The 26,295-nt window shown below is 55.4% G+C and overlaps 1 protein-coding gene across 2 annotated transcripts in view; it reads left to right on the top strand.

The window, feature by feature from the left end:
* Positions 1-25,691, top strand: part of UNC5B (unc-5 netrin receptor B) — a 97,812-nt gene extending 72,121 nt beyond the window's left edge. The window contains exons 3-17 of one of the 2 annotated variants that reach the window (XM_049855791.1): positions 4,321-4,464; positions 4,928-5,031; positions 6,345-6,525; positions 7,242-7,409; positions 8,166-8,330; positions 8,545-8,577; positions 10,794-10,988; positions 11,315-11,704; positions 12,704-12,791; positions 13,811-13,979; positions 14,171-14,404; positions 16,265-16,414; positions 17,059-17,223; positions 18,273-18,454; positions 22,092-25,691. In XM_049855791.1, coding sequence (XP_049711748.1) covers positions 4,321-4,464; positions 4,928-5,031; positions 6,345-6,525; positions 7,242-7,409; positions 8,166-8,330; positions 8,545-8,577; positions 10,794-10,988; positions 11,315-11,704; positions 12,704-12,791; positions 13,811-13,979; positions 14,171-14,404; positions 16,265-16,414; positions 17,059-17,223; positions 18,273-18,454; positions 22,092-22,257 — 2,534 coding nt within the window. In that variant the 3' untranslated portion in view covers positions 22,258-25,691. The remainder of the gene's footprint in view (positions 1-4,320; positions 4,465-4,927; positions 5,032-6,344; positions 6,526-7,241; positions 7,410-8,165; positions 8,331-8,544; positions 8,578-10,793; positions 10,989-11,314; positions 11,705-12,703; positions 12,792-13,810; positions 13,980-14,170; positions 14,405-16,264; positions 16,415-17,058; positions 17,224-18,272; positions 18,455-22,091) is intronic. The other variant, XM_049855792.1, reaches the window with a different exon arrangement.
* The last annotated feature ends 604 nt before the right edge of the window (positions 25,692-26,295 follow it).

Here is a 26,295-nt window from a genome sequence, read left to right as displayed (position 1 = left end):
GTCCCAGGTCTGACTCTGCCACAGGGTCTGTGTGGGACTTCCCACAGCCATGGTGCCCTCTGGCCTTGGTTTCCCCTCTGAGGTTTGCCCTGGATCAGTATTTCCAGCCTGACTCGGTGACCATGTGCCACTGCAGTAAAGAGCATGAATCCCTTGCTGAGCAGTTGTTCCATTTTCCACTGTCATTCCATCCCTCTGCCCACAGTCCCGTCCTAGGATTCTTTAACCCCTTCAACATTTGCTCATCTCCCTGTTTGACAAAAAGGGACATGCCTCTGCCTCACAGCCCATATGCCCAATAGCACCTGGTGTCCCCTAACCAGAATTTAGTGCTATTGTTATTTTTATAGTTCCGTTTTTTCTGTTTGTGGAAAGTGAAACTGTTTTCCATTCACAATAATATGACATTTCCTTTATAAAAATAAATTGTTTTAGGTTAAAAAAAAAAAAAAAGAAATAGTATTGGGTAAGTGCTGGCACCAGGTGGTGCTGGGGTATAGCCCAAATCCTGAGGCAGAGAAGATAGAGGCTCGAACTTGGGAAACAGGGGAGGGGCCTGTCTTAGTTACCTAGTGCTGCTGTAACAGAAGTACCACAAGTGGGTGGCCGGAACAAACAAATTTCTTTTCTCACAGTTTAGGAGGCTAGAAGTTGAATCCAGGGTGCCAGCTCTAGAAGGAAGCCTTTTTCTCTCTGTCAGGTCTGGGGGAAGGTCCTTGTCTTTTCTGAGCTTCTGCTCCTGGGCCATCTTCTTGTGACTTGGCACCTCTCTTTCCCCATCTCTGCTCTGCTTGTTTAATCTCTTTTTTATCTCAAAAGAGATTGACTCAAGATAAATCCTACAGTAATCCTGCCTCATTAACGTAACAGACAACCCATTCCCAAATGGGGTTTCAACCACAGACATAAACCAAAAAACCAAACCCATTGCCATTGAGTCCATTCTGACTCATAGCAACCCTATAGGACAGAGTAGAACTGCCCCGTAGTGTTTCCAAGGAACAGCTGGTAGATTCAAACTGCTGACCTTTTCATTAGCTGCCAAGCTCTTAACCACTGCGTAACCAGGGCTTACCCCAGACATAGAGGTTAGGATTTACAACACATATTTTTGGGGGATACAATTCAACCCATTAACAGGGTATGAGACCCTTCCTTCTGAGGTGTGTGTAGAGTCCTGGGTGCCCCAAAGGATGGAGACAGAGCTGGGGCTCCTCACATTTCTGGGAGGCTGAGGGGCAAGGGCCTGCCCTGCAGTGACCCAAGTCTAAGTTGAGGGCTTGCCTGCCACCAGGCCCTGTTTACAGGGCAGGAACCCCTAGAGACAAAAAGCCTTTCCCCGGGCTTAGGACAGGAGGTGGGGCCAGCAGAAGGGGAGCCCCAGTTGACCGCCAGGGCTCCTGCACCTCAGCGACCTTCCTTCTTTTTTCTGTTGTGTTATTTTTTACCATCTCTTTACTTTTTCCTCTTTCTGATGCTTTTCTCTTTACTTCTTTTTCAGCCCTCTCTTCCTTTCTTCTGTCTCCGGCCTCTTCCATCTAATCCCTGTATCTGTGTCTCTCCACAAGTGTTTCTTTCTTCCTGTCTCTCTCTCACCCTGTCATTCTCTCCTCTCTTTATTCTCTCTCTCTCCCTTCCTTGTATACACCCTCTCTTTCTCCCTCCTTCAATTTTTCCTTCTCTCTTGTTTTGCTGTGAAAAACACAGATTTCAAAGCTACCTAGGCTTGAAACCACACCCCAGCTGCCCCCCGCCAGCTGTGTCACCTTTGGGAAGTCACTCAACCTTTCTGAGCCCAGTTCCTCTATTTGTAAACTGGGGAATATTAACAAAAGCACTGGGCGGGGGGCTGGAATGAGGGGGTGCATTTCAGCCCTGAGCACAGTCCCGGGACCCAGCAGGTGCTCAGTAAATGCCTGTTTCCTCTACCCTCTTTTTGGATTTTTCTTGGTCTCAGCCAGGCGTCCAGGCAGTGAGGGGACGGTGTGCCCTGCTGGGGTCCCTCATGACCCAGCGATTATTGGTAATGGTAACAGCATGACTCTTACCCCTGTGTCACCAGGCCCTGCCAGCCCTGGAAATTGGGGCTCTGTTGTTCCCATTAGCTGCAAATCATGGACAATGGCCCTGCAGGCCACCCTCTTGGCCGCAATGGGCAGACTGGTCCTACTCCACCCCCAGGCGTTCCGGGCACTCTCTGAGGCCCTGAAAACAGAGGATGAACAGACAAGTGGGGGGCCTAGGAGGGGCAGGATGGACCCCACAAACCAGCTCATGCCAAGTCTGGGACAGGCACTCCCGCCTCAAGTGTGCTGGCCCAGGCACCCTCTGCCACTCAGCCAGCAGGCGGGCTCAGGAGTGAGAGACCAAAGGCTTCCGTCCTCATCCTCTCTGCATCTCCTAGCTGCCGGTGACCATTGATAAGGTGTCAGCCTTCTCTGAGTGGTGGCCTTCTCCCTGTCCAACTGGTTGGGTGCTGCTTAAACCACCTTGGGTGGATAAGCCACTTGAAAGAGCTGCTTTTCCAGGGCCACAGCCTGAAAGTAAGGCATAGGGGCCACTGCTGTCCTGCCCTGGCTGTGGCAGCATCACCCCTCCACAGGCACATCGCAGAAGCAGCTCCTTTCCCCTTAGTGCTCCTCAGTGGCAGCCCCTCGGTGTCCCCCGTTTAGATCCCTGGCCGTCAGGATCGGGCTCTCCTCATCGTCTAGGTGTGCAGTGCAAGGGCCCCTCCCCCACGGTGCAGGAGAATTAAAGCAATAACTTCACTGAGAGAGGTTCAGAGAGGCCTCATGGGTGAGGGGACAGAGAGCTTACCTGGGAAGACAGTGTACAGCTGATCTCAGCTCTGCTGGCAACTTGCTGTGGGACTTGGGGCCTGTCACCTGCCTACTCTGAGCCTCAGTTTCTCCAAATGGAAAGGGAAAGGGTTGGATGAGATCCAGATGGCCCGCCAGGGTGGTTCTGCATCCAGCCTGGGCTGGGCGCAGTGGCAGAGTAGTCACCATGACTGACTTAGATTTTATCCCTAATGTGTTAGTATGATGAGAAAACTGGGACTCAGAGAGGCTGAGTAACTTAGCAGAAGTCACACAGCTGGGGAGTAGGGTGGGGCCAAGATTCAAACTTGTCCAGCTAGTCAGCCCTACTCTTAACCACCATGCCACAGTACTGCATCGTATGCAATCTACAGTCCTGCCCCTAAGGGGCTTAACAGAGTCTGTGTGCAGCTGTGACAGGATGAGATAGGACAACTTACAGCAAGGAGGAGCAGCTTTAGGAATTCTGAGACAGGCAAACCTAGTAGTCAGGGAGGGCTTCCAGGAGGAAGAGGCCTAAAGTCTTCCCACAAGCTTTGGTGAAGAGCTTGGGATGGGAGCCCGAACCCAGGAGGGCTCACTCCTTTCCTGAGCAGAGAGGACTTTGTGGAGGCACAGGGTTAGGAGAGGGGAGTGAGCAACTCCCTCTGTGTAAGCTAGTGGATCTGGTTATCCAGGGAGGCCCCTTAGGCTAGGAGAGGCCGGCTTTGCCCTTCTGCCTCACTCTCTTCAGCTATCCATTGAGCCCCTTTTCTGTGCCAGGCCCTGGTCAGGGCAATGAACAGGACAAAGCCCCATCTCATTCTTCTTCAGGAGCTAGACAATTAACACATTAACACATAAATAAATAATATGGTTCCAGTAACGGTCAGCGCTGTGAGGAAATGGAGCTGGGTAAGGGAAGGGCAGTTACAGTGTTGAAGTAGGAATGCAGACGTGCAGTGGTGAAGTGCTGAGCAGTGCTTGGGTCAGGAGAGGCTTCCCACAGGGAATGGGGCCCCCCTGAGAACTGAGGGGTGACCTGAAGTTCACTGGGCAAAGAGGGGACTGAAGAAAGTTCCAGGCATGGCAGGGGACTGCATGTGACTAGAGGGGCCCAGCAATTGTGGGGGACAGGGAAATGGCCAGTGAGGCCACAAGAGGTCAGGAAGGGGGTGTAACATGCCAGCTGCTTGGGAGCTGACTCACATGGGCCCCGTGGAGGGTCTGGGTCTCTATGCTGAAAGCACTGGGGATGACATGCCATGTGTGCATTTTGAAAAGCGCACACTAGCTTCAGGGGGAAAATGGTTTGGAGAGGCCAGGGTGCTTGCATTAGAAAGCCACTGCAGTGCCCAAGTGAGCGGAGATGGTACCTGGCCAGGTAGAGGCAGTGGAGCGAGAGAAGCTTTGGCAGCAGAGCCAGCAGGTCTTAGGGGTGGAGGAAGAGAAGGGTCCAGGCCAGTGCCCCGTGCCCCACGTGCCCAGACCTGCCCCGACGGCGTCTCTCTCCTCCTCCCAGGCATGCGGGTACGAGAAGTGCAGATTGAGGTGTCAAGGCAGCAGGTGGAGGAGCTGTTTGGGCTGGAGGATTACTGGTGTCAGTGTGTGGCCTGGAGCTCTGCAGGCACCACCAAGAGTCGCCGTGCCTACGTCCGCATCGCCTGTATGTCCCCCTGACACCCCTCCCCCCGGGTCAGTCCCCCCTTTCCCTTGGGTCCTGGAGAAGGGATTCCACATCTGTGGCAGCCTCTGCGGGCATCCCTGGCTGAAGATGACCCCCACAGAGACACCTAGGCACATGATGCTAGGTCAGAAGTTGGCTACTAGACCCAGACCCCAGGCCATCTCTGGCCCTGGTTTTCTAAGCCCCCCTCATTCTCCTACTTCTGTTTAAAGAAGCTGCCAGCTTCCTCACCCATCCTGGGCCACTATGCCAGGGAGGGAACTCTGTTCGCCCAACTCTACCTGGCGAAGCCTCGCCTTTGGGAAGGGAAATTCCACAGATAAAGACCAGGTGTCCCTACAAACAGTTCCCTAGGTGGACACTGCCACCTAGTGGCTAGAAGTGGGCACTTCAGGCTCCCACTGCTTGGCTGACTGCCTGGGGACTCTCTCCCCTCTCCCAGACCTGCGCAAGAACTTCGATCAGGAGCCTCTGGGCAAGGAGGTGCCCCTGGACCATGAGGTTCTCCTGCAGTGTCGCCCTCCGGAAGGGGTACCTGTGGCTGAGGTGAGTGGGGTGTGGGAACCACTGCACATGGAGGAGGCCACTCAGGCCTGCTGTTGCCACCAGCCACGATGCCACAACATTCCAGAGCCCTCCCATTTTATAGATGGGGAGACTGAGGCTTGGGAGAGAGAAGGGAACTGCCACCTCTGCAGAACCCAGCACATGTCAGGTCCCAGCTGGGACAGGACAGAGCTGGGGCAGGAAGCCCTGGGGCTTCTCTGCCAGCCCATGCTCAGTATCCTGCAAGAGAAATGCCCATAGGCCGTGCACACTGTCTCTGCCTGTCCCACCCAAAACTCCAGGCCTCAGCATTGTGGAAGCCAGAGGAGCTCATAATGTGTGTGTCCAAGTGTGTTCCCACCCCACGGGCTGACCACTCCCCTCCCCCCACCACATTTGGGTATCTACCCACCCCTCCCTTCCACTCATGTTCCAGACATGCACCCTCTTTCCCACTCATGAGCCTGCACTGGGGGCCAGGAATTAGAGCAGAGCATTGGGAAACCTATGGAACCCTGTGGGACAGGGGTTGGAAAAAACCCTGGGCTGCTTGGGAGCTGCCCTGTCTGACCCTGAAACCTTGTACTGATCACTTAGCCTCCCACAGCCCATGACCTCATCTGGAAAATGGGCTCAGACAAGCACTCTGTTTAATCACTACCTCCTCTGGGCTTCCAGATACTGCTGGGTGTTAAGCCCACAGCAGCCCTGCAAGGTGGATGGGAAAACAGTACCGGGTGAGATGATATGACCACCCAGGGTGGCCCAGCTAGTAAGTAGCAGAGCTGGATTTTGAACCCAGGTCTGCCAGACTCAGGGATCATGTTCTTAGTCACCATTCCAGGCCACTCACCTTGTCTGATGGAGCTGATTTGCAAAGTTAACGAGAAATGCATGCTGCACCAGCTCGTAGCCGTGTAGTACTGACCATGAGCCAGGTACTGTGCTCAGCGCTTCCCGCGTACTGACTCAGTCAGTCCTCACAGCAGCACTACGGGGCATATGCCCTACGATTCCCATTTTACAGTGGACATAGTTGAGTCTCTGAGCCGTTAAGTCACTTCCCCAAATGGCGCAGCCGGTTAGTAGATGCTCCGCATAACCACTGTACTCTATACGGTGATTGGCGCTGTGCCTGGCTCCGCACAGGTCCTGCCTCATCACGTCACTGTGGGTAGACGTGGACAGAACTGCTGTTCCTCTGTCTAGGCCACACCTGCCCCCTCCCCTCCGTAGTGGGCCCACTGCCCGGTTTCCGAGTGAGCAGGCACTGTGCCCTCATTGTGTCCCCTCCCCCAACCCCACTTCTGCAGGTGGAATGGCTCAAGAACGAGGACATCATCGACCCCACCCAGGACACCAATTTCCTGCTCACCATTGACTACAACCTCATCATCCGCCAGGCCCGCCTCTCAGATACAGCCAACTACACCTGTGTGGCCAAGAACATTGTGGCCAAGCGCCGGAGCACCACCGCCACTGTCATTGTCTATGGTGAGGGAGGCTCGGGATGGGGATGCAGGCACAGGCCCAGGAGGAAGAGAGGGTCCTGGGGCTGTACGTCTCACCTGGCCTGCCCTGCCCCGGGAGGCACAGCACCTGGCCACCTAGTGAACAAGTGGGGAAGATGAGGCCCAGAGAGGGGAGGTGACTTGACCAAGGTCACACAGCCAAATTAGTGGTCAAGCCAGGCCCTCCTGGGCCCCCAGCAGGAGCACTGCCTCCTTCTCTAGGCCCCTTGCCTGACCCTAAGGGAGAAACCTCATTCTCTTGGGGTCAGAGTGTTGGGGCAGGGTCCAGTCAGAATCCTCCAAACCCACCTGTTTTCCTAGCAGAGTTAGGGACAGCTTCCCAGGCCTCTAAGCTGTTCCCTGCTGTCCCCCTGGGCCCCATGGGCAGAGGGGCAGAGCCACAGTGGAGACGACTTTGAACTATTGTAATCCCAGTCCCGGGTCCCCATAACTCAGGGTGGCCCTGGGTCCACGTCAGGCCCTCCCTGAGCCTCCATTTGCCGTTGTACAGTGGGGACGGGGAATAGTCAGTGACCTCCCAGGTCTGCCCTCTGGTGTGTAAGCCCTGCAGGCATTGGGTTCTATCCAGGCAGTGCCAGGCCTGAGTGGGGGGCCTCATCAGGGGAGAGGGTGGAACTGGAGGGCAGGAGGTTCTCAGAGCCAGGCCCACCGGATGATGGGCACTTGCTGCCACTGCAGTAAACGGTGGCTGGTCCAGCTGGGCAGAGTGGTCACCCTGCTCCAACCGCTGTGGCCGCGGCTGGCAGAAGCGCACACGGACCTGCACCAACCCTGCTCCACTCAACGGGGGAGCCTTCTGCGAGGGCCAGGCCTTCCAGAAGACGGCCTGCACCACAGTGTGCCCAGGTAAGGGTGGCTGGCCATGCAGCATCTCCCCACCCCCAGCCCCACTCCAGCCGCATCCCACCTTCTCTGGTGTCAGACAGAGTCAGGACAGCCATTCTCTCCCCATCACCCCAGGGGCCCCCAGCTGGCTGGCCAGGCTGAACCAGATGCTGTGACCTCTGACCTCTTGTTCAGCCCTGGCCCCAACTCAAGCCCTGCCCTAGTCAGTTGGCAAGATGGAGACAGAGGCCCTGAGGGGCAGGCTCTTCCCTCTGACTGCCTAGCCTGGGCTCTCCTGCCCTCCAGGCCCAGGCTTCTCAGTGGCAGCCCCCAAGCCAAGATCCCACAGCTGCCCAGAGCCACGGAGAGCCAGTGCTCTTGCACAGAACTGTGAAGACACCTTGTCTGTGGCCACGGTCCTGAAACATTCTCCTCTCTTTTTGTCTTCTTCTCACTCTGTGTTCCATCTGCTTGTCTGTTTTGGCCATCTGGCTGTGGTCCTTTCCCTTTGGCTATGTGTTTATGTGAATGCTGTGGTGTTTTTCCATGCTGGGTTGTGTCTTTGTGTGTGCACTGGGCTGTCTGGGTGTGTGACCATCTGTGTCTGTCTGTGCTCTCTGTCCCCTCGGCGTGTGTGTTCATTGGCATGGGGTCGCGTGGCCGTGCTATGGATTTCTCTGTATGGTGTGTGTGTGTGTGTGTTTATGCGTGCATACCTTGTCATGTGCACACATCTGTGATGCACGTGTCCCTGTGTGCGCTGCGTGGCTCCTCCAGTGGACGGGGCGTGGACCGAGTGGAGCAAGTGGTCGGCCTGCAGTACCGAGTGTGCCCACTGGCGCAGCCGTGAGTGCATGGCGCCCCCGCCCCAGAACGGAGGCCGCGACTGTAGCGGGACGCTACTGGACTCCAAGAACTGCACTGACGGGCTGTGCATGCAAAGTGAGTCCTCTGGGGGGTGGCCCTGGGGGTCTGGAGCCTGGTAAGGGACCCCCAGCCCACTCCCAGGCCTCAGTGCCCAGCTTGCAGTGGGGTAGCCCCTCGGGCCCTCTGCCTGCCCACTACATCCATCATCTCATCTGCACCATTTCCCCATCACCTGCTCTGCCACCCTGTCACTTGCATCATTGTCTTTCCCTTTATTTCCCTCTGACAGACAAGAAAACTCTAAGCGACCCCAAAAGCCACCGTAAGTCTCATTTCATGGCTGTTCTCTTTCCTCTGTGGGACCCCTGGCGCTCCTTGGCTGGCTTTTCCAGGGTGTGGGGCATAGGGCAGCACAAGGGGCAGGGAGAGCAAGGGGCATCCCCCTACCAACAACTCCCTGTGGGGTCCCCGCCACCCAATGCTGCTTGTACCCATGTCTGACTGGCAGGCCCTTGGGCAATATCCTGACCCTGCCCTTACAGGGGGGAAACCTGAGTCTCAGAGAGGCCAAGGGACTTACCCAAGGTCCCATTTAGGAAGTAGGAGAGCCAGGATTTGAACCCAAAAATTTTTGTGGCCAAAGCTGGTGCTCTTAACCCTGTCCCCTCGGTATTCCTGTCTGGGACAGGGCCGGGGTCAGCCCCACACCTGTCCACCCCCAGTGCCTCTCACTGGACCTTGGCAGCTGAAGGCGAAGGCCTTCCAAGTTCTCTGTGAGTGCCTGCTACCCTGCATCCCCCAAGGGGCTTGTCCTCCAGTCCCCAAGGGGCTGTGCTGTTGCTGCAGTGACACCGGAGCAATAAGGCCACCATCGGCCAGCTAGCCTGTGGTAATTAAACCACCAAAACCAACCAAACCAAACCCACCGCCATCGAGTCGATTCCAACTCATAGGGACCCTATAGGACAGAGTAGAACTGCCCCACAGAGCTTCCAAGGAGCTCCTGGTGGATTCAAACTGCCGACCTCTTAGTTAGCAGCCATAGTACTTAACCACTATGCCACCAGGGTTTCCAATTAAACCACAGTTCCCAAATAATTCTGGAATCTTAAAATCAGCAGTAAGGTCCTTGGCCCAGCTCAATGGGGGACCAGGCTGGTGACTAATTAGAGATGGTAAATCAGCCGGCAGGTGGCCCCAGTGGTAGATCAAGAGCCAGAGCCAAGCCCAAGAGAGCAATTGCTGCTCTCGCCTAGGGAGATGGGCACCCGGCCCTGAGAGGGCTTCTCTGGCAGCTTTCTTGGGTGCCAGGGTCCTCTGGGGAGCCCTGGAATGAGGGCCTCTGAGGAGAGCCAGACGAGGCCAGGCAGGTGGTAGAAAGCCATGCCCAGGCTGTGCTGTGAGGCTCTGGTTGGCCACAGGGGATGGGAGCTTAGAGGAATCCAGGAAGGGAGGGCAGCCTCTCTCTCCAACAGCTCCCAGGGAGGGGAGAGAGTGGACAGGTGCTTCCTGGAGCTCCCAAAAGAAGTGGGCGGGAAGAGCAGCCATCTTGCTGGCCACCATCTTGGCTCTACCAAAGCCGCCCAGTATAGTAGCCACTAGCTCTATATGGCTATTTAAATTATTTAAAAGTAAATAAACTTAAAACTTTAGTTCTTCAGTTGCGCAACAGCCACGTGTGCTAGTGGTTGTCTTATTTGCTAGCACAGATATAAAATCTTTCCATCATCATAGAAAGTTTTATTGGACAGCCACATAGACCCTGCCTCTCTGACCCTGGCAGCTTCTTGCCTGGCTATCAGCAGTTATGCCCAACTGTGCAGCAGCCTGCCCTGCCCCACCCTGAGCTGGGTGCCCTCCACCCAGCAGCCTGCCTGGGGAGAAAAGTGTAGCCAGGGTTGCCTCCAAGCCCCATTTTTCTCACCACCCACTCACCTTCTCTCTACCCCCATTGTTGTGCGTCTCATTCCACTCTCCCTGCTCCCCTTCCACCTCCATCTCCCACCCTAGAGCCTAGAATGGGAAAAGAGCTTAGAATGGCTACTGGCGCAGATTTCTGGGAGCTGGGCTTTTGGTCTTATGAAAACTGCTGCAAGACTAGGAATGAGGCTCTCTGGGGTTTAAATCCAGCTCTGACAGGACAAACCATGTGGCCCCTGGGTCTCTGAGCCACGGATTCCTGTCTCTCAGCGGGGATCAGGGAGCTAACTCATGGGAGCGAACACATCTAAGAATGTGACACGTGGATGCGTCATATAGCCTATCGTTTGTTTGCCTCTTGTTGCCACCGTGGGGGGGAAGCAGGGCAGGGCTTTTGAGACCATTTCACTGATAAAGAGACTGAAGGCCAGAGTGGTTGCAAGGCTTGGCTGAGGTCACCCATCCTGTCGTGGCGGGGCTCGAATAGAAGCCAGTCAGTGCCCTGTCCATTGAGCACCTTCTCGTCTGTGCTAAGCACTCTGTTTGAGGTCATGGGGACCCCTGGGACTCAGTAGCTCCCCAGTGTCTGCCCCTCACATGTCTCTCCTGTCCCTGCAGTCCTGGAGGCCTCAGGGGATGTGGCACTGTATGCAGGCCTCGTGGTGTCCATCTTTGTGGTCGTGGTGGTCCTCATGGTGGTGGGGGTGGTGGTGTACCGCCGAAGCTGCCGTGACTTTGACACTGACATCACCGACTCATCTGCCGCCCTCACTGGTGGCTTCCACCCAGTCAACTTCAAGACTGCAAGGCCTAGTAAGCACCGAGGATGCCTGGGGTGGCAATGGGGGCAGTCAGAGAGGCGTGGCAGTGAGCCAGACCAGAGCTGGGGCTCCAAACTCCCTCCTGGGCAGAGTTTGTTCTAGAGATAACTGTGTATGTGAGTATGGACTAGAGGAATGTGGAAAAGGAAGGGAGTAACCCAAGCTGGGGAATCCCAGAAGGCTTCCTGTAGGAAGTGGCAGCTGAGCCTTTGGCAGCTGGACATGTGGGTGGGATTTTCCAGCAGGAGGGCCCCTGATAGGACCAGAGGGTGGGTCAATGGAGCATGGCTGGGTCTGACTTTAGCCCCCTCCCTGCAGACAACCCACAGCTTCTTCACCCATCTGTGCCCCCCGACCTGACCGCCAGTGCCAGCATCTACCGTGGGCCTGTGTACGCTCTGCAGGACTCAGCCGACAAGATCCCCATGACCAACTCGCCCCTGCTAGACCCCCTCCCAAGCCTCAAGATCAAGGTCTACAGCTCCAGCACCACCGGCTCTGGGCCAGGCCTGCCAGACGGGGCCGATCTGCTGGGGGTCCTGCCACCTGGCACTTACCCTGGAGATCTCACCCGAGACACCCACTTCCTGCATCTGCGCAGTGCCAGCCTCAGCTCCCAGCAGCCCCTGGGCCTGCCCCGTGACCCGAGTAGCAGCGTCAGTGGCACTTTTGGCTGCCTGGGTGGGAGGCTCAGCATCCCTGGCACAGGTGGGCCCCTGCCTGCAGCCCCTCAGCCTGGCCTCAGCATGTGCCCCTGTCCCATCTCGCAGAGGGGGGTAAAGTGAGGCTTGGGGCGGGGGGAGGGGAGAAGCAACTATAAAATAGAGGTCTGCTTAGGAGGCCAGGGTTCAGCCTGCCTCTGCCTCTCACCAGGGCAGGGAAGCATTGGGCCCGCCACTCTAAGCCTCAGTTTCTTCATCTGTTAAGTGGGAGTTTGTATATAGTTCAGCAAACCTACTTAGCATTGTCCTAGGTTTTAGCAGCGAGAGAAGGCAGGGATGCCCATCTCGGGTTGGCAAAGCCAGTGCTTTACAGCCTTATAGCACTTGACAGTTTTCAACACTGAGCTAGGGATGGAGCTGGCACTGGGACCATCAGACTCCAGATCTTCGCCCATCTCCACCCCGTAGAAAGTTTAGGCAGTGGTGGCTCAGTGGTGGAATTCTTGCCTTCCACAAGGGAGACCCAGTTTTGAGTCCCAGCCAGTGTACCTCGTGCACAGCCATGACTGTCTATCAGTGGAGGCTTGTGTGTTGTTATGCTGCTAAACAGGTTTTGAAGGAGCTTCCAGACTAAGGCAGACTAGGAAGAAGGGCCTGGCAACCTCCTTCCAAAAATCAGCCAGTGAAACCCTGTGGATCACAATGGTTCCATCCACAACTGATCATGGGGGTGGTGCAAGACCAGGCAGCATTTTGTTCCATTGTGCATGGGGTCGCGGTGACTCAATGGCAACTAATAACAATGACACCCCATAGAAATGTTAGAGGCCCCTGTGTTACTGGAACAACCTGCTATGGTCCGAGGCCTGGTCTCTCCCTGCACCCAGTCCCAGGCCCTCTCCTGCCACCCCTGCTGGCGATCTCTGGAGTTCCGGAGCTGTCTCTCTCTGCCCCAGGCTGAGGCCAGTCACCACCCCCATCGCCTGTTCCCCTAGGCTGCTGGCCTCCCTCCCACCCTCCCTGCTGACCTCCCTCTGCCCCCCAGGGGTCAGCCTGCTGGTGCCCAATGGAGCCATTCCCCAGGGCAAGTTCTACGAGATGTATCTACTGATAAACAAGGCAGAAAACACCCTGTGAGTAAAGAAACCCCGGGCTGCACCGCCCCCCGCCCCCCCGCCCCTTCGTGGCTGCTCAGCCCTCTCTGCCCCCTCCTGTGACTTCTCACCCAGGCCTGCCCACTTGCGCTCTCATATTACCTTCTGCTCATCTGGAGCCCTGGTGGCACAGTGGTTAAGAGCTATGGCTGCTGACCAAAAGGTTGGCAGTTTTAATCCACCAGCAGCTCCTTGGAAACCCAGTGGGGCAGCTCTACTCTGTCTAATAGGGTCAGGTCGCTATGAGTCAGAATCAACTCAGCAGCAGTGGGTTTTGATCATCTCTTCTAAGCCTGACCCTAAGGCCAGAGGTAGTCCTCAAAGGAAGATACTGAGGTTGTGCTATGTCCACATTTAAAACTTGCAAAACCAGCACCACAAATCGAAAAGCTAAGTATGGCAAAGGGCTGATAGCTTCACTGCATAGAGAGGTTTACAGACCAATAAAACACTCTTGAGTGCCCCAGTAGGAAAGCCAGCAGAGGATATGAACACATGATGCAGACACAGTGGCCTACTAGAAGGCCAACCTGATTTAAAGTCAAAGGAACGCTAATTAAAGCAGCCCTGAGATACTGGGAGGTTTTTGCTCACAAATTTGTGAAGATTTTTGTCAAACGATAATGCCTCGGTGTGGTGCCGGCAGGAGCCTGGGAAGCTGGCCCTCCCCTAGCAGGTTGGGGGTGTGAATTCGTACATTTCCGGAGGGCAGTTTAGCAACACGTATCAAAACTGAATTCAGAAAGTGCTGAGCCTTTAAAGACAGAGACCTGGCTGTGAGAGCGTGACAGTGTAATAGCGGAAATCTGGAAACAACTTCAAGGTCTATGCCATTTTCTCCGCCTCTTCTTGCTGCCCCCTTGATCTCTGGGGATTTGGGGGCAGACATGCCCTCCCTCACACAGCACCCTGGGGCAGAGTTGAGGGCCCAGCAGGAGCCCAGTGCCCCTGCTGAGCTCCACTGACCCCCTCACTGCCCCCTCCCGCCCCACCTGCAGCCCACTTCCAGAAGGAACCCAGACAGTATTGAGCCCCTCGGTGACCTGCGGGCCCACTGGCCTCCTGCTGTGCCGCCCAGTCATCCTCACCGTGCCCCACTGTGCTGAAGTCAGTGCGGGCGACTGGATCTTCCAGCTCAGGACCCAGGCCCACCAGGGCCACTGGGAGGTGAGGGCCAAGGCTGGGGAGCAGGCACCTCTTCCAGGCGGGCAGGGCCCAGCTATCAGAACCTGCCCTGGGAGGCAGAGTGCCCCTTTCTCCCTGCTGCTGCACCAGGACCCCTGGGGAATAGGGAGCCTGCATGGACCCCTCCAGACCTTGCCTGTGACCCTCCGCCCACCCCCACTCTCCCCCTGCAGGAGGTGGTGACCCTGGACGAGGAGAACCTGAACACCCCCTGCTACTGCCAGCTGGAGGCCAGGTCCTGCCACATCCTGTTGGACCAGCTGGGCACCTATGTGTTCACCGGCGAGTCCTATTCCCGCTCGGCTGTCAAGCGGCTCCAGCTGGCCATTTTTGCCCCCGCCCTCTGCACCTCCCTCGAGTACAGTCTCAGGGTCTACTGCCTGGAGGACACGCCAGTAGCACTGAAGGTAGGGCCAGGCCACAGGCACCCGTATACCCCCCCGCACCCCTACCGGCCAGCTGCATGGTTCCTTCCAGCTTCCCCCCACTCCCAGGCTCAAGGTCTTTTCCAGTCACCCCCCACCATCGGCCTCATTCATTCACTTGTTAATTCCTCAAGCATTGACATGGCCTCCTCCTATAGGCTGGAGGCAGAAACCCCATGAAGTTCTTTCGCACAGAGGGGGAGAGGGCATCGACTGGGAGGGGTCTGTGGTGCCTGGTAGTGGGGGACAGTCTAAGCGGGCTTCAGCAGAGCCGACCTTTGACCTAAGCCCCAAGGGCTAGTAGGAGTCCAGGCAGAGAAGGGTGAGGGGATTCCAGGCAGACCTAGTAACTTCTGCAAGACCAGGGAGGGATGGGGCTGGAGACAGGGCAAGGTACGGCTTCCTAAGAGCCTCGTGGCCAAGGCAGGGCGGTTGAAACCTATCCAATGGGTAAGGGGTAGACCTGGAAGAGACAAGTTCACAGGTGCTCTTCAGAAGGCCTTCTGTGGCTACACTGTGGGTGGAGAGAAGAGAGGTGGAGAGGCTGGGTGAAGAGCTGGGGCTGGACCCTGGGCAGTAGGCAGTGGCAGCCGCAGGAGTGGAGGGGCTGGACTCGGTTTGGTCGGTAGAATGGACAGAACCAGAGATTGATGGGAGGGGCAAGAGGAGAGGAGAGGGGCCAGCTGACAGCCAGGCTCCTGCTTATGCAGTGGAGGTAGACAGCGATGCCCCCAAATGAGGGGGACCATGGCAGGAAGGGAGAGAAGGAAAGGGGATCAGTTTTTTCGTCTAGAGCTGATGATGGCAGGGTGTGGAACCCAGTGTTACCACCCCCACCCCATTCCATACCTACAGCCTCAAGTACCTGTCCATTCCATCCCCAGGCCTCTGCCCAGCTCCCAGGACCTCAGTCTCATCCTAACTTAATACTGGAGGAATACACATACTTGGCCCTGTTTAAACCCTTTTTGTTTCTCCATCCTTCGATCCACTCCCTGCACCTAAGCCTCACAGTGCTTTCCTGCAGCCCCATACTGCCTTCCACCCATGTCCTGTGGTCCCTTCCAGCTCTTTGTCTCAAGTGACTTGTCTCACACTCCAAGTTATGGACTAATGCAACATGAATAAAAAGGCCCAGTGGGAGAGCATCTCCTGCTGGGGCCAGCTGGCCTGAAATTCCAGGAGGCCCACAATGAGTTGGAGGCTCCTGGGAAGTACTCTTGCAGCCTGGATCTCTTGGTACCAAGGCATTGGCTGATGTCCACATTTGGCCAGAGAATGGAGTGGAGATCAAGTGAAGGACAAGAGGGAAGTTGCCACATTTTGGTTTGATGGCATATTTGTTCAGCCCCCATCCAGCCACTTATCCATCCATCCGCCCATCCGCCCACCCGCCCACCCACCCACCCAGCCAACAATCAGTCTGTCCCCCCAGCTGTCACCAATCCATTCATCATTTGTCTTTCTTATCGTTCATCTATTTATATACCTATCCATTTATATATCTATTTATCTATTTACTTGTCTACCCATCTATTCATCTATCCAGCCATCAGTTCATCTGTCCATCCAGTCATCTATAATCCATTTATCCATCCATCTGTCCGTTCATCCATCTATTTTCCATTCATTTGTCCACGGTTTAAACCTTCTATGAGCACCTACCAAGTTCCTGACCCTGTGCTCAGGTGGGTCCCTGCCCTCACTATTACAGCCTGGTTCCCTCTGCCTGCATCTGGCAGACCCCCATCCCCACCCCCACCCCCCACCAACAGCTTACAGCAGAAAACAGCCGGTTGGCCAAGTATGACACTCTGCCTTCTGATTCCTCCCGGCCCACAGGAGGTGCTAGAGCTGGAGCGGACGCTGGGTGGCTACCTGGTGGAAGAGCCCAAACCGCTGCTGTTTAAGGACAGTTACCACAACCTGCGCCTCTCTCTCCATGACATCCCCCATGACCACTGGAGGAGCAAGCTGCTGGCCAAGTACCAGGTGAGGGCTGGGCCTAGGGGCAGGAGGGGTGGGTCCAGTCCGCCCTCCAGGCCCAGCAGGAGCTGCCCCCTGCCTCCGTCCTGCAGCTCTGCTGCTCCCTGGAGTCTCTCCTTGCCTCTAGATCTTACACCCCATGCTCCTGGAGATCCTCAGGCACGTGCCCAAATTCATTGCTACCGACAGCCACATGCACACTCCCACCCCGTCACAGTCCCATGTACACCAGCTTCAAAGAAGCCTCACCATCTATAAGAGTACACACCTGGCAGACTGTCTTATCTGGTCTCAGATGGGCCTGTCCCTCTGCCCTACCCATCCATGTGACATCATTGAATCCACGAGGCTTTCTCGGTCCCAGACACACATGTACACGCAAGCATTCAGACTTCTCCTCTCCCACATGCTCCGTTTCTCAGCTCCCTTCTGGAACTAAGGGTCTGTCATGGCCCAGCCAGCTAAAGGGCCCTTGACCTTGACCTTAAGGATGCCTCTGTTCATCTGGTTGGAGAGGCCTGAACTAACCCTCTGAGTGGTCCCAGCCTTCCTGGAGGACAGCCCCATGACCCACCTCTGCCTCCATTCCCCATGAGGGCAGGGCAGGCTGGGCCTCACCTCCATGTCCCTGGCCTGCTCTCCCCCACCAGGAGATCCCCTTCTATCACATCTGGAGTAGCAGCCAGAAGGCTCTGCACTGCACCTTTACCCTGGAGCGGCTCAGCTTGGCCACCACGGAGCTCACCTGTAAGATCTGCGTGCGCCAGGTGGAGGGGGAGGGCCAGATATTCCAGCTACGCACCACGCTGGCAGAGGTGAGGCCCAGAGGACCCGACGAGAGGGGGTGGGGGCAGCACACAGACCCACTCCCACTCCTCATCTAGGTGAAAATGCCATCTCCATAAAGACATCCCCACCCCTCCCAAGGCTGAGCTGGGACTTGATCATTTTTTGCCAACAGCTACCATTTATTGGTCTCTGGGTGGTGTAAACAGTTAATGGACTCAGCTGCTAACTGAAAGGAGGTTCAGGTCTACCCAGAGGTGCCTTGGAAGAAAGGCCTGGTGATCTACTTCCAAATAATCAGCCACTAAAAACCCTATGAAGCAGTTTTACTCTGACACACATGGGGTCACCATGAATCCGAATCAACTTGACAGCCACTGGTTAACTGGTTCACCATATACTGAGTGCCAGCCATGCGTCTGGCATGTGCCAGGCGATGTATTATCTCATTAAATCTACACAACCACCTGGGGAGACAGATATGATGATCCCCATCTGGGAGGTGAGAAAGTGGGTTTTAAGGAGGGCAAGCATCTGTCCATAGTCACACAGCAAGTGAGTGGCAAAACCCACACTGGAACCCAGGTCTGAGCCTGTGGCTCTCAACCACTATAAACACGGATTGAGGTTGACAACCCAGGCACCCCATGCACTGAGAAGAGCACTGAATACAGGTTCGGGACCCAGCCCTGCCTCTAACTTGGCATGTGGCCATGGGCAAGTCACATCCTCTTTTTAGACTCCATTTTCAAGTGTGTAAAGTGGGCTGATGTGGGCAAGATTGTGGCTGAGGCCCCTCAGGCTTCACTGTCCTGGGCCTGCACCAGCATTAGCCCAGGGCAGCGTTCTTGGTGCATATCCCCGAAGCTGGGAGTCGGCCTGCAGCCCTGGCCCTGAGAGCCAACCCTCAAGGGGAGAAGGCCTTTGACTGGGCTCTGGAGCCTGCCCGGGGAGGCGGTGGGAGGGGACCATGAGCCTCAATGAGCTCAGGGCCCAGGGCAGGAAGAATGGAGGGAAAGCTGCCCGGAGCCATGCCGGGGAGCCCTCTCCCCTCCTACCCATGCCCCTGCCCTTCCAGACAGCTGCTGGCTCCTTGGATGCCCTCTGCTCTGCCCCCAGCAGTGCCGCCGCCACCCAGCTGGGGCCCTACGCCTTCAAGATCCCACTCTCCATCCGCCAGAAGATATGCAACAGCCTTGATGCCCCTAACTCGCGGGGCAACGACTGGCGACTGCTGGCCCAGAAGCTTTCCATGGACCGGTGGGTGTCAGCCCTGCCTCCTCCCAAGCTACGGGCCACACCCGATCCCTTCGTCTCCAAGGGCTATCAAGGGCAGGCGGGCAGGCAGCCTGCCAGCCCAGAAACAGATCCCAGCTTGGTTTCCTATTGGCTGTGATCTGTGGCTGCAATCAAGCCTGGGCTCAAATCCTTCACCTGGTTTGGATGCGGGAGGTCACAAACCCCTGTGCCTGCAGGTCAGGGGAGCTAAAGAGCTGCTGGGAGGGTTGTAGGGGGAGAGCACCCAGGTAACCAGCAGTGCTTGTGCCCTGTCTAAAAGTGGCTGCTACTTTTCAGTCCCAGCGGGAAGGCTGGCTGAGCGTTGCTAGATCTTTTCATTCTTCAGAAGTCAGAAATCTAGTTTTTTGTGTCAGACCTATCAATTTTTAAAGTTGTTAACTAATTTAAAAAAAAAAATTTTTAGCAATGCAAGCCAAGCAAACCCCACCTGCTGCGCACATCCAGCAACACGCTTCCCACTTGTGTCCTTCAGGTTAAGTGCTTGCTGAGAGGTCCCGTCAGACACTCAGTGGCTTACAGCCAGCCCTGCTGGACTCTGGCGCCTCTTTCTGATTTCTGCGGCCCCTCCTGGTTTAGGAATCCTAGCTGTGCTCCCCGTGGTCCTCCTGTTTGCAGTTTGGGTGCCCATGTCAGGTCCCTAAGAGCAGGGCATTTATTCAGGAATTATTTGCTGAGCACCTACTATGTGCCGGGCACAGTCCTAAGCATGGAGGATCCAACAGTGAACAAATACCACTCCCCCAGTTCCTGTGAACGTTACATTCCAGTGGAGGGAGCCAGACAATAGACACCCGTAAGGTACAGAATGTCAGATGGTGATGAGGGTTGTGGAAAAGAATAAGGCAGGGAAGAGGAATGGGAGAGGGGAAGGTCGCAGTTGTGGACGAGAGGGCCTCACTGAGAAGAGGACATTGATAGAAAGGTAAAAGAGGGAGCCATGCAGGTATCTGGAGGAGGAGCTCATGCAGAGGGAGCAGCCAGTTCAAAGGCCCTGGGGCAGGAGCAGGTCTGATGTCTTGGAGGGACAACAGGAGGCCCTGTAGGTAGAGTGAGCAAGGGGGAAGAGGTAGGAGACCAGATCAGAGAGGTAAGAGCAGGGCCATATCGGCCTTTTAAGACCTTTGGAGTTGCCATATACAAAAAGGGGGAGGGCTGAGGGATGGGGGCGCATCTTAGGCTGGGCTATGCCAAACCTGAGAAGCCTATTTCTTTGAGGAGTATCATGCCCAGAGCACAGCTGTGAGATGATAGTAATAGTAGCCTCAGAACCTGTCTAATCTCGGGGGACAATGTGAACCAAGATCAGCCCAAGGCTGATCCCTACGAGATGGAGGTCAGACATACCTCCACTCTTCAAACTTTTTACCAATTCTGACACCAGCCATTCCCTCCCACGACACTCTCTACTTCTCTGCTGGGTTCAGTAATTTGTTGCAGTGTTCACACTGAACTCAAAGACCATACTCACAGTTAAATGGTTTATTGAGGAAGTAACAGGCTACAATTCAGGGTCCGTATCAAGAGTGTACAACTTAGGGTAAGGATCAGGAAGCATGTGGTCTGGAAGGCTCCCCTGTAAGAGGAGAGCACACCCCTCCCTTCGTCAGTGCAGGGCAGCTCTCTCAGCTCCCTTCGGCCGTGCAAGCAAGCAGGCCCTTCTCTCTGCAGAGCACATCCCTCTTAACTCTGCGGGCCTCCTCTCAGCCCCCACAGGACTGGCCTCCCTGTCTTCAGCCTCTCCACTGCTGACTGACCCAGCTCATAGCCAGTGTAGCAGTTTTGTTCAGCTCTCTTAGCAGCATTCTTAGCAGCTGGCTTCTGCCATCACCACTGGCAGAGCTTCCTTCTCTCATTGTCTTCAGTGTTACAGCTCTTAACCTTAGGAGGTTCCTTGCATTCTCTCTCCGCTTCTCTTTCCTTTTTTCCTCCTGCTTCTGTCTACCAACCTCTGAGGGTTTGGCTGCATGTATAAGCAAACTCCTTGTCAGTTTCAAAGCATGGCCTTCCCACCAGGATCACGAACTGACCAATCCCCTCTAGGTAGGCCACAGACATTTCATTTGCATACTAGGCTATAGTCACTTAATTTGCATAAATATTTTGACCAGTCCCTGCAAGGTGCATAAAATAGGTTGATCACGGGGCAGGCTGCAGCCCAGTGCTGGATGAAAAGTATCAAACCCCAATTTGTTTACAGTTTGCGCAGGAAGTGTCAATCAGCTTGGACTAAAGTAACAAACCCTTTAGGGTAGAAAACTAGGGCAAAGGTAACTCCTTAGAGTTTAGGGGAAAAATCTCTTAAGGTGTTTTTCCAAAGAACCAAGGGAACAGGCTGCATAAAGGAACTCATTTCACCACAGCGGCCCTTGGCGGGCAGACTTTGGGAGGCCGCCACGCTTCCGAGGGCCTTCCCTTCCCCCGTTACATGAAATACTGCTTCCCCTGCCCCCATCCCACATCCAGAATAGTGTAAGAGCCAGATAAAGCCGGACACTGACCCTGCGTGATTCCATCAGCAGCCAGCGCCGGCCAATGCCCAGGACGGGGCAGGAGCTCCGTGAGCACTGGCCGAATGAAAGGGTAAACCCCACGCCAGAAGTTCTAGAGCACTTAAAATGCTGGATAGGTATAACGGGAAAAATAACAATAGTATTATCATGACAGCGTTAAAAAAAACACCAGTTGCTGTCAGGTCAACCCCAACTCATGCTGATGACCCCGTGTGCATCAGAGTAGAGCTGTGCTCCACAGGGTTTTCACTGGCTGATTTTTCAGAGGTAGACCGCGGAGGCATCACCAGGGTAACGAGTACCCAGGGGCAATCTCTAAGTTTGCGCACCCCCCTGCCATCAGGTATCAGGGAGATGGCGTGATTGGCCATCCGGCCTCGTCCGGCACCCCCTTGGACTCGTGCCCAGGGGCAGGTGCCCCCCTTAAGCACCCCCTCACGATGCCTCTGATAGATCACCAGGCCTTTATTCCAAGGTGCCTCTGGGTAGACTCGAACTGCCAACCTTTTGTTTATCAGCCAGATGTGTTAACCGTTTGCGATGCCCAGGGACTCTTTTACACTTTTTGAAAAATCGCTTAACGAAACCTGTATGGAGCAGATGCCATGTACCAAACACTGTAGTCAAAATGGGTAGGATTTATGCAGCTGTCAGAGGCCTTGTTCCTGCATCAAGGCAGTGCATGGGGCAAGACCAGGCAGAGAACGAAGGTGGGAGCAAGAGAATGGAGTGCTGGGTTTGGGCAGTCTCTCCTGGTACCAGTGTCTTTCAACAATAATAATAACAATTATGATGAATAGTGATGATGAACAAGACAGTGCCATGCTAGAGACAGCACTAGACCCTTATTTTATATGTCTGCAGGGTGAGAGGCACCATTCCCATCCTAAAGATGAGGAGATGGAGGGTCAGAGAGGTGCAGTGCCTTGCCCAGGGCTACACAGCTTGGAAGCAGTAGAGCCAGGACTGAGAGCCAGAACTGTGGGATGGCTAGAACCTACTCTTTCCACCTTCCAGGGCTCCCTCCACCTCCAGGCTCCTGAGAGGTGCTGAGTGTTCAAGGAGCCCAATCTTTCTCCCTCTGCCAGGTACCTGAACTACTTTGCCACCAAAGCTAGCCCCACAGGCGTGATCCTGGACCTCTGGGAAGCTCTGCAGCAGGACGATGGGGACCTCAATAGCTTGGCGAGTGCCTTGGAGGAGATGGGCAAGAGTGAGATGCTGGTGGCCGTGGCCACAGATGGGGACTGCTGAGCCTGTCCAGGACACGGGCTGATGGGACCGGCAGAAGGCGGGCACAGGGAGGCCTGGGGCAGCCTCCCAATGGGGACATTCAGCCTCTGCTGCCCCCAGCTCCCAGCTGGAGCGGCTCCTCTCCTCCTCCCCGTGCCCCAGCCCCCAACCACGACCAGCCTTAGAAAATCCATGTATTTTGTTGTCTGAGGACCCAGGTTCCCTCTCCGTCCCCGGCCGGCTCTCTCTGGCCTCAGCCCTCCATGCAGGGACAGGGGATGGAATGCAGGTAGGGAGGGAGAGGAGGTGGCTCTCCGACTCCCCAGCCTCCGCCCTGGGACTTCCAGTCACAGCTTTCCGTTTCACTCCATTTTCTTCCCCAGTTGCTGATTTCTCCCTTCTCCCTGAACCCCCTTCTCCTTCCGCACCATCTTGCTCTTTCAAGAGTTGAGTACAATTCAGACAACCTGCTTTCTCCTGTCCCAGAGGAAAAAAAAAAGAAAGCTTCAGACCGCTAATAAGGCTCAAAGAAGAAAAACACCAAAACCACAAGGGAAAAGAAAAACCCAGTTTCTTAGGAAACGCAAATTATTTATTATCCAGATATTTGGATAAGTCCTTTTTAAGAAAAAGAACATGAAAAACAACACACACACACACACAAAGATAGAAAACTCTTTTCTGGAGTGGATGAGAGTGGGCATGCACGTGGTTCTGGCCAAGAGTGAGTGTGTGTGTGTGTGTGTGTGAGGGAGAGAGAGACTGAATAGGGAACACATTGCTACTAATGAGTTCATCTTGTACTAAATTCTGGCCAGGCCTCACTTTCCCCAGTTGTACAAGGAGTAGGTCAGACTGGGTTTTAGCTCAGTACCCTGTTGCCCTCTAAAATCTTAAGTTGACTCTGAATTTGTGAAACAAAGGAGCACTGTGGGCTGCAGTGGGGCCCTCCCTCCTGTAGCCTCAGGCAGATGCCCTCAGGCCCCTCCGGGGACACCAGGGCTCCGGGGCACCCAGGCTAAGCACTGCAGTGGAAGATGTGGCCGGGCCAGGTCACCTCTGAGCCAGAGGGAATGCTTCCAAGGCCATGGCTTGATGGCTCTTCGTGGGGCTCAAGCAGAGATGGGAAATGGGGGGATCCTCAGGGACACCTCTCTCCTAGGGTGTCCACAGGGAGCCAGGAACCCTTCCCCCACCCAGCAGCCTCTGGATCAGATGGGCTGGGAGGTTAGAACAGTTTCCTAATGCTCAGGAATCCGGAATCCGCCCCTCATGGGCTTCAGTTTCTGTAAAACAGGAGGGATGGAGAGGGGCCCCTCTAGCCGCAGGAGGCCGAGCTTCCTGGACTCAGGTGGGCCTTGAGGAATGAATTAGCAGTCAGCTCTGTGTGGTGGGAGGCTGAGAGGTGGGTGGCCTGGCTGGGTTTATAGCCCAAGAGTGGAAGAGGAAGGGTGGAGAGCTATTTTCCCTGCTCTGATCTCCATGGGCACCTCCCTTTAATCCTCTTCTGGTCCTCCCAGTTTGGGAGATCTTGAAGTAACTTTCTGAATGGGACTGCTGGGTTGCCAGAGTGGAAGGGCTGGCAACCCAACCAGCCTGTTTCAGAATGTTCTGAGAGGCCAGCAGGGTCCAAAGTATGTGGAGGTGTGAACCTCCGTCCATTTCCAGGGGCAATAGCTGGACCGGGATCTACACCTGGCACAGAGGACTCACGGCAAGGCGAGTGCCAGCTTTCCAGCAGCTCTGTGAGCTGACCCCACAGGCTTGCCCCAGCAGGCCCCTGAGCCGCTTGTGGGACCAGCCTGGGCACATCCTGCCTTTGAAAGTCTCCTCCTGAGAGTAGGGCGGGTTTAAAGCCACGGTCCCAGCCAGCGTCCCTGCCTGGCTTCCCTACCATGGGCTTGCATGTTTGTGGGCGTTCTCACCACTCATCCAGCCCCGGGAGCAGGGCCTGGCTATGGGCGACCTGCCAGGAAATTTGAGGGAGGATTCCTTCTATCAGGGCTGCTGGATGGGCCAGGCCTACACTGGGGCTGGGACCTATCCGGGCCCCTGCCTTGGACAGAGGCATCACGCCTTCCCTGCCAGAGATGCCCTCCCCTGTGGGCTTGGCCTCTGGTCACTTTACCTGAGAGTTGTGAGTATGGCTTTGGGCCACACCAGGAGGGTCTTTACTGGTGCCATTCCTGTCACTGACCTCTGAAGATGCAGGCCAATATGCAGCCTTAGGTTCCGAAGACTGGGGTTGAGTCCAGCTTTTCCATTAATGAAACGGCTGCGTGACCTTGGGCATGTCGTTGCCTTCTTGGGCCTCAGTTTCCTTTTTATACTGAGGAGGCCCTGTGGCTGCTGTCTGAGCACCTCTTGGGTTCTAATACACTGTGATTCTTGGCTTCTGAAGGGAACCCTAATAGGTTTCCCCAAAAAAAGTTGACCACGGCCTGCCATAGCCCTGCCCTCCCCAACCCCATTCAGACAAGAGCTCTTGGGGGTGGTGAGGACTGGCCAATCAGCCATGGTCCATTTCCAATCTGATTTCCAGAAATTGTGTACCAGGGTCTGGAGCACAGAACCAATTGGCTGGAGCCTTCTGGGAGGGTTCAAACTGTCCAGCTTTATAAGGAAAACACGGAAAGGTGTTCTGACTCCATCGATCTGCCAGACTGCTGTGACTGCATCCCCACGCGCCTGCCTCGGCGGTGGGGTTAGCAGTTCCTCCTCCTCCTCAGAACTGAGAGTCAGCCCCTGGTGTGCACCTACGTGGGCTTCAGGAACTGCTGACTAGATGCCTTTGGAGGCGTTCAGGCCCCGCATGGTTAGGTCTCTCGTCTCTGGAGTGTGTTTGCACATGCATTTGTGTGTGTGTGGTGTGTGTGTGTTTGTGTGTGTGCTTGTCTTGTGGGCACATCAGGGTGCTTGTCTGGGACCTTGTGAGTGTTCCCACATGTGTGGGGTGTGTGCATCCCAGGTTCGGGTGCCTGGAGTTGGTGCACCAGTGTCCTGCCCTCTGAGTCCACAAGGTCAGTCAGTGTATCTTCTACGTGCCTCTCCCTCTGCCTTCCCCTCTTGCGACGCCCCAGGCTCCTGAGTTGGGTGGCAGGAGTCCCCCAGAAAATGTGGGGGACACTTCCCATCTCCTGGTCAATCCAGACCCTCTGGCCCCCTACCCTCAGCCCCAGGCAGCTGAGCCAGGTCCCTTAGCTGGTCCTTGAGGGGAGGTGACCAGGAGCTTGGGTGCAGGGAGAAGCTTTCCTGGGGGGCAAAGGGCTGGACCCCTGCCTGGGCCATGGACATGGTTATATGTCCGGGGGGTACAGGGCTCCAGGGATGGCCCCCAATCCCACTTCCGTTTATTCTGTAAACTACAACCTGTAAATAACGTTTAGCATTCCTATTGTAACAAAATTAATTTTTATGAAATAAATTATATTTCCTAGTCTAATAAAAAAAAAAAGAAATCCAGGTTGTATTCTGCTGTGTTCTTGGCTGCCTTTATATCAGCAATCAGGAATAACCTTCTGGCCCTTCTCAGAATTCCCACAGGGGGACAGTCACTATTGGTTCAAAGCTCTGGACCCCTGAAGGTGATCATACTCAGCTGCTTCATTTTACAGAAGAGCCCAGAGAGGGCTCAGGACTCTTCCATCAACACACAGCAAGTTAGAGCCGGGGCTGGGACTGGGTCCTGGTCCCTGCTCCCTGGGCAGTGCTCTCAGTGCATAAGCAGTTATGCAGTGTGCTAGGGGTCAGTCATTTGAGTCTGCATGGGCTAGGTGATGGGAGGGGGTGGTATGCAGAGACAAAACCCCCAGCATCCCTGTCAGCCTCCAAGGAGTTTTGGAAGGTGTATCGTGGTTGGGCCTGAGGCTGAGGGGTCAGTTCACCTCAGAATCCTGCAGGCAGAAAGGGAATGATGGGCTGGCTGAGATCGTGTGACTTGGGGCCCATGGCTACCCTGCACGGTTGGGCAGGTTATGCACTGGGCAAGGGCACCACATCTAAGGGAAGAGGGTATGCCATTTCCAGATTTTAGATTGTGTATCTACTATATCTCCAGCA

Source organism: Elephas maximus, chromosome 16 (assembly GCF_024166365.1).
Source record: "Elephas maximus indicus isolate mEleMax1 chromosome 16, mEleMax1 primary haplotype, whole genome shotgun sequence".
In the NCBI taxonomy this organism is placed as follows: domain Eukaryota; kingdom Metazoa; phylum Chordata; class Mammalia; order Proboscidea; family Elephantidae; genus Elephas; species Elephas maximus.
This window is presented reverse-complemented; position numbering and strand designations above follow the sequence as displayed.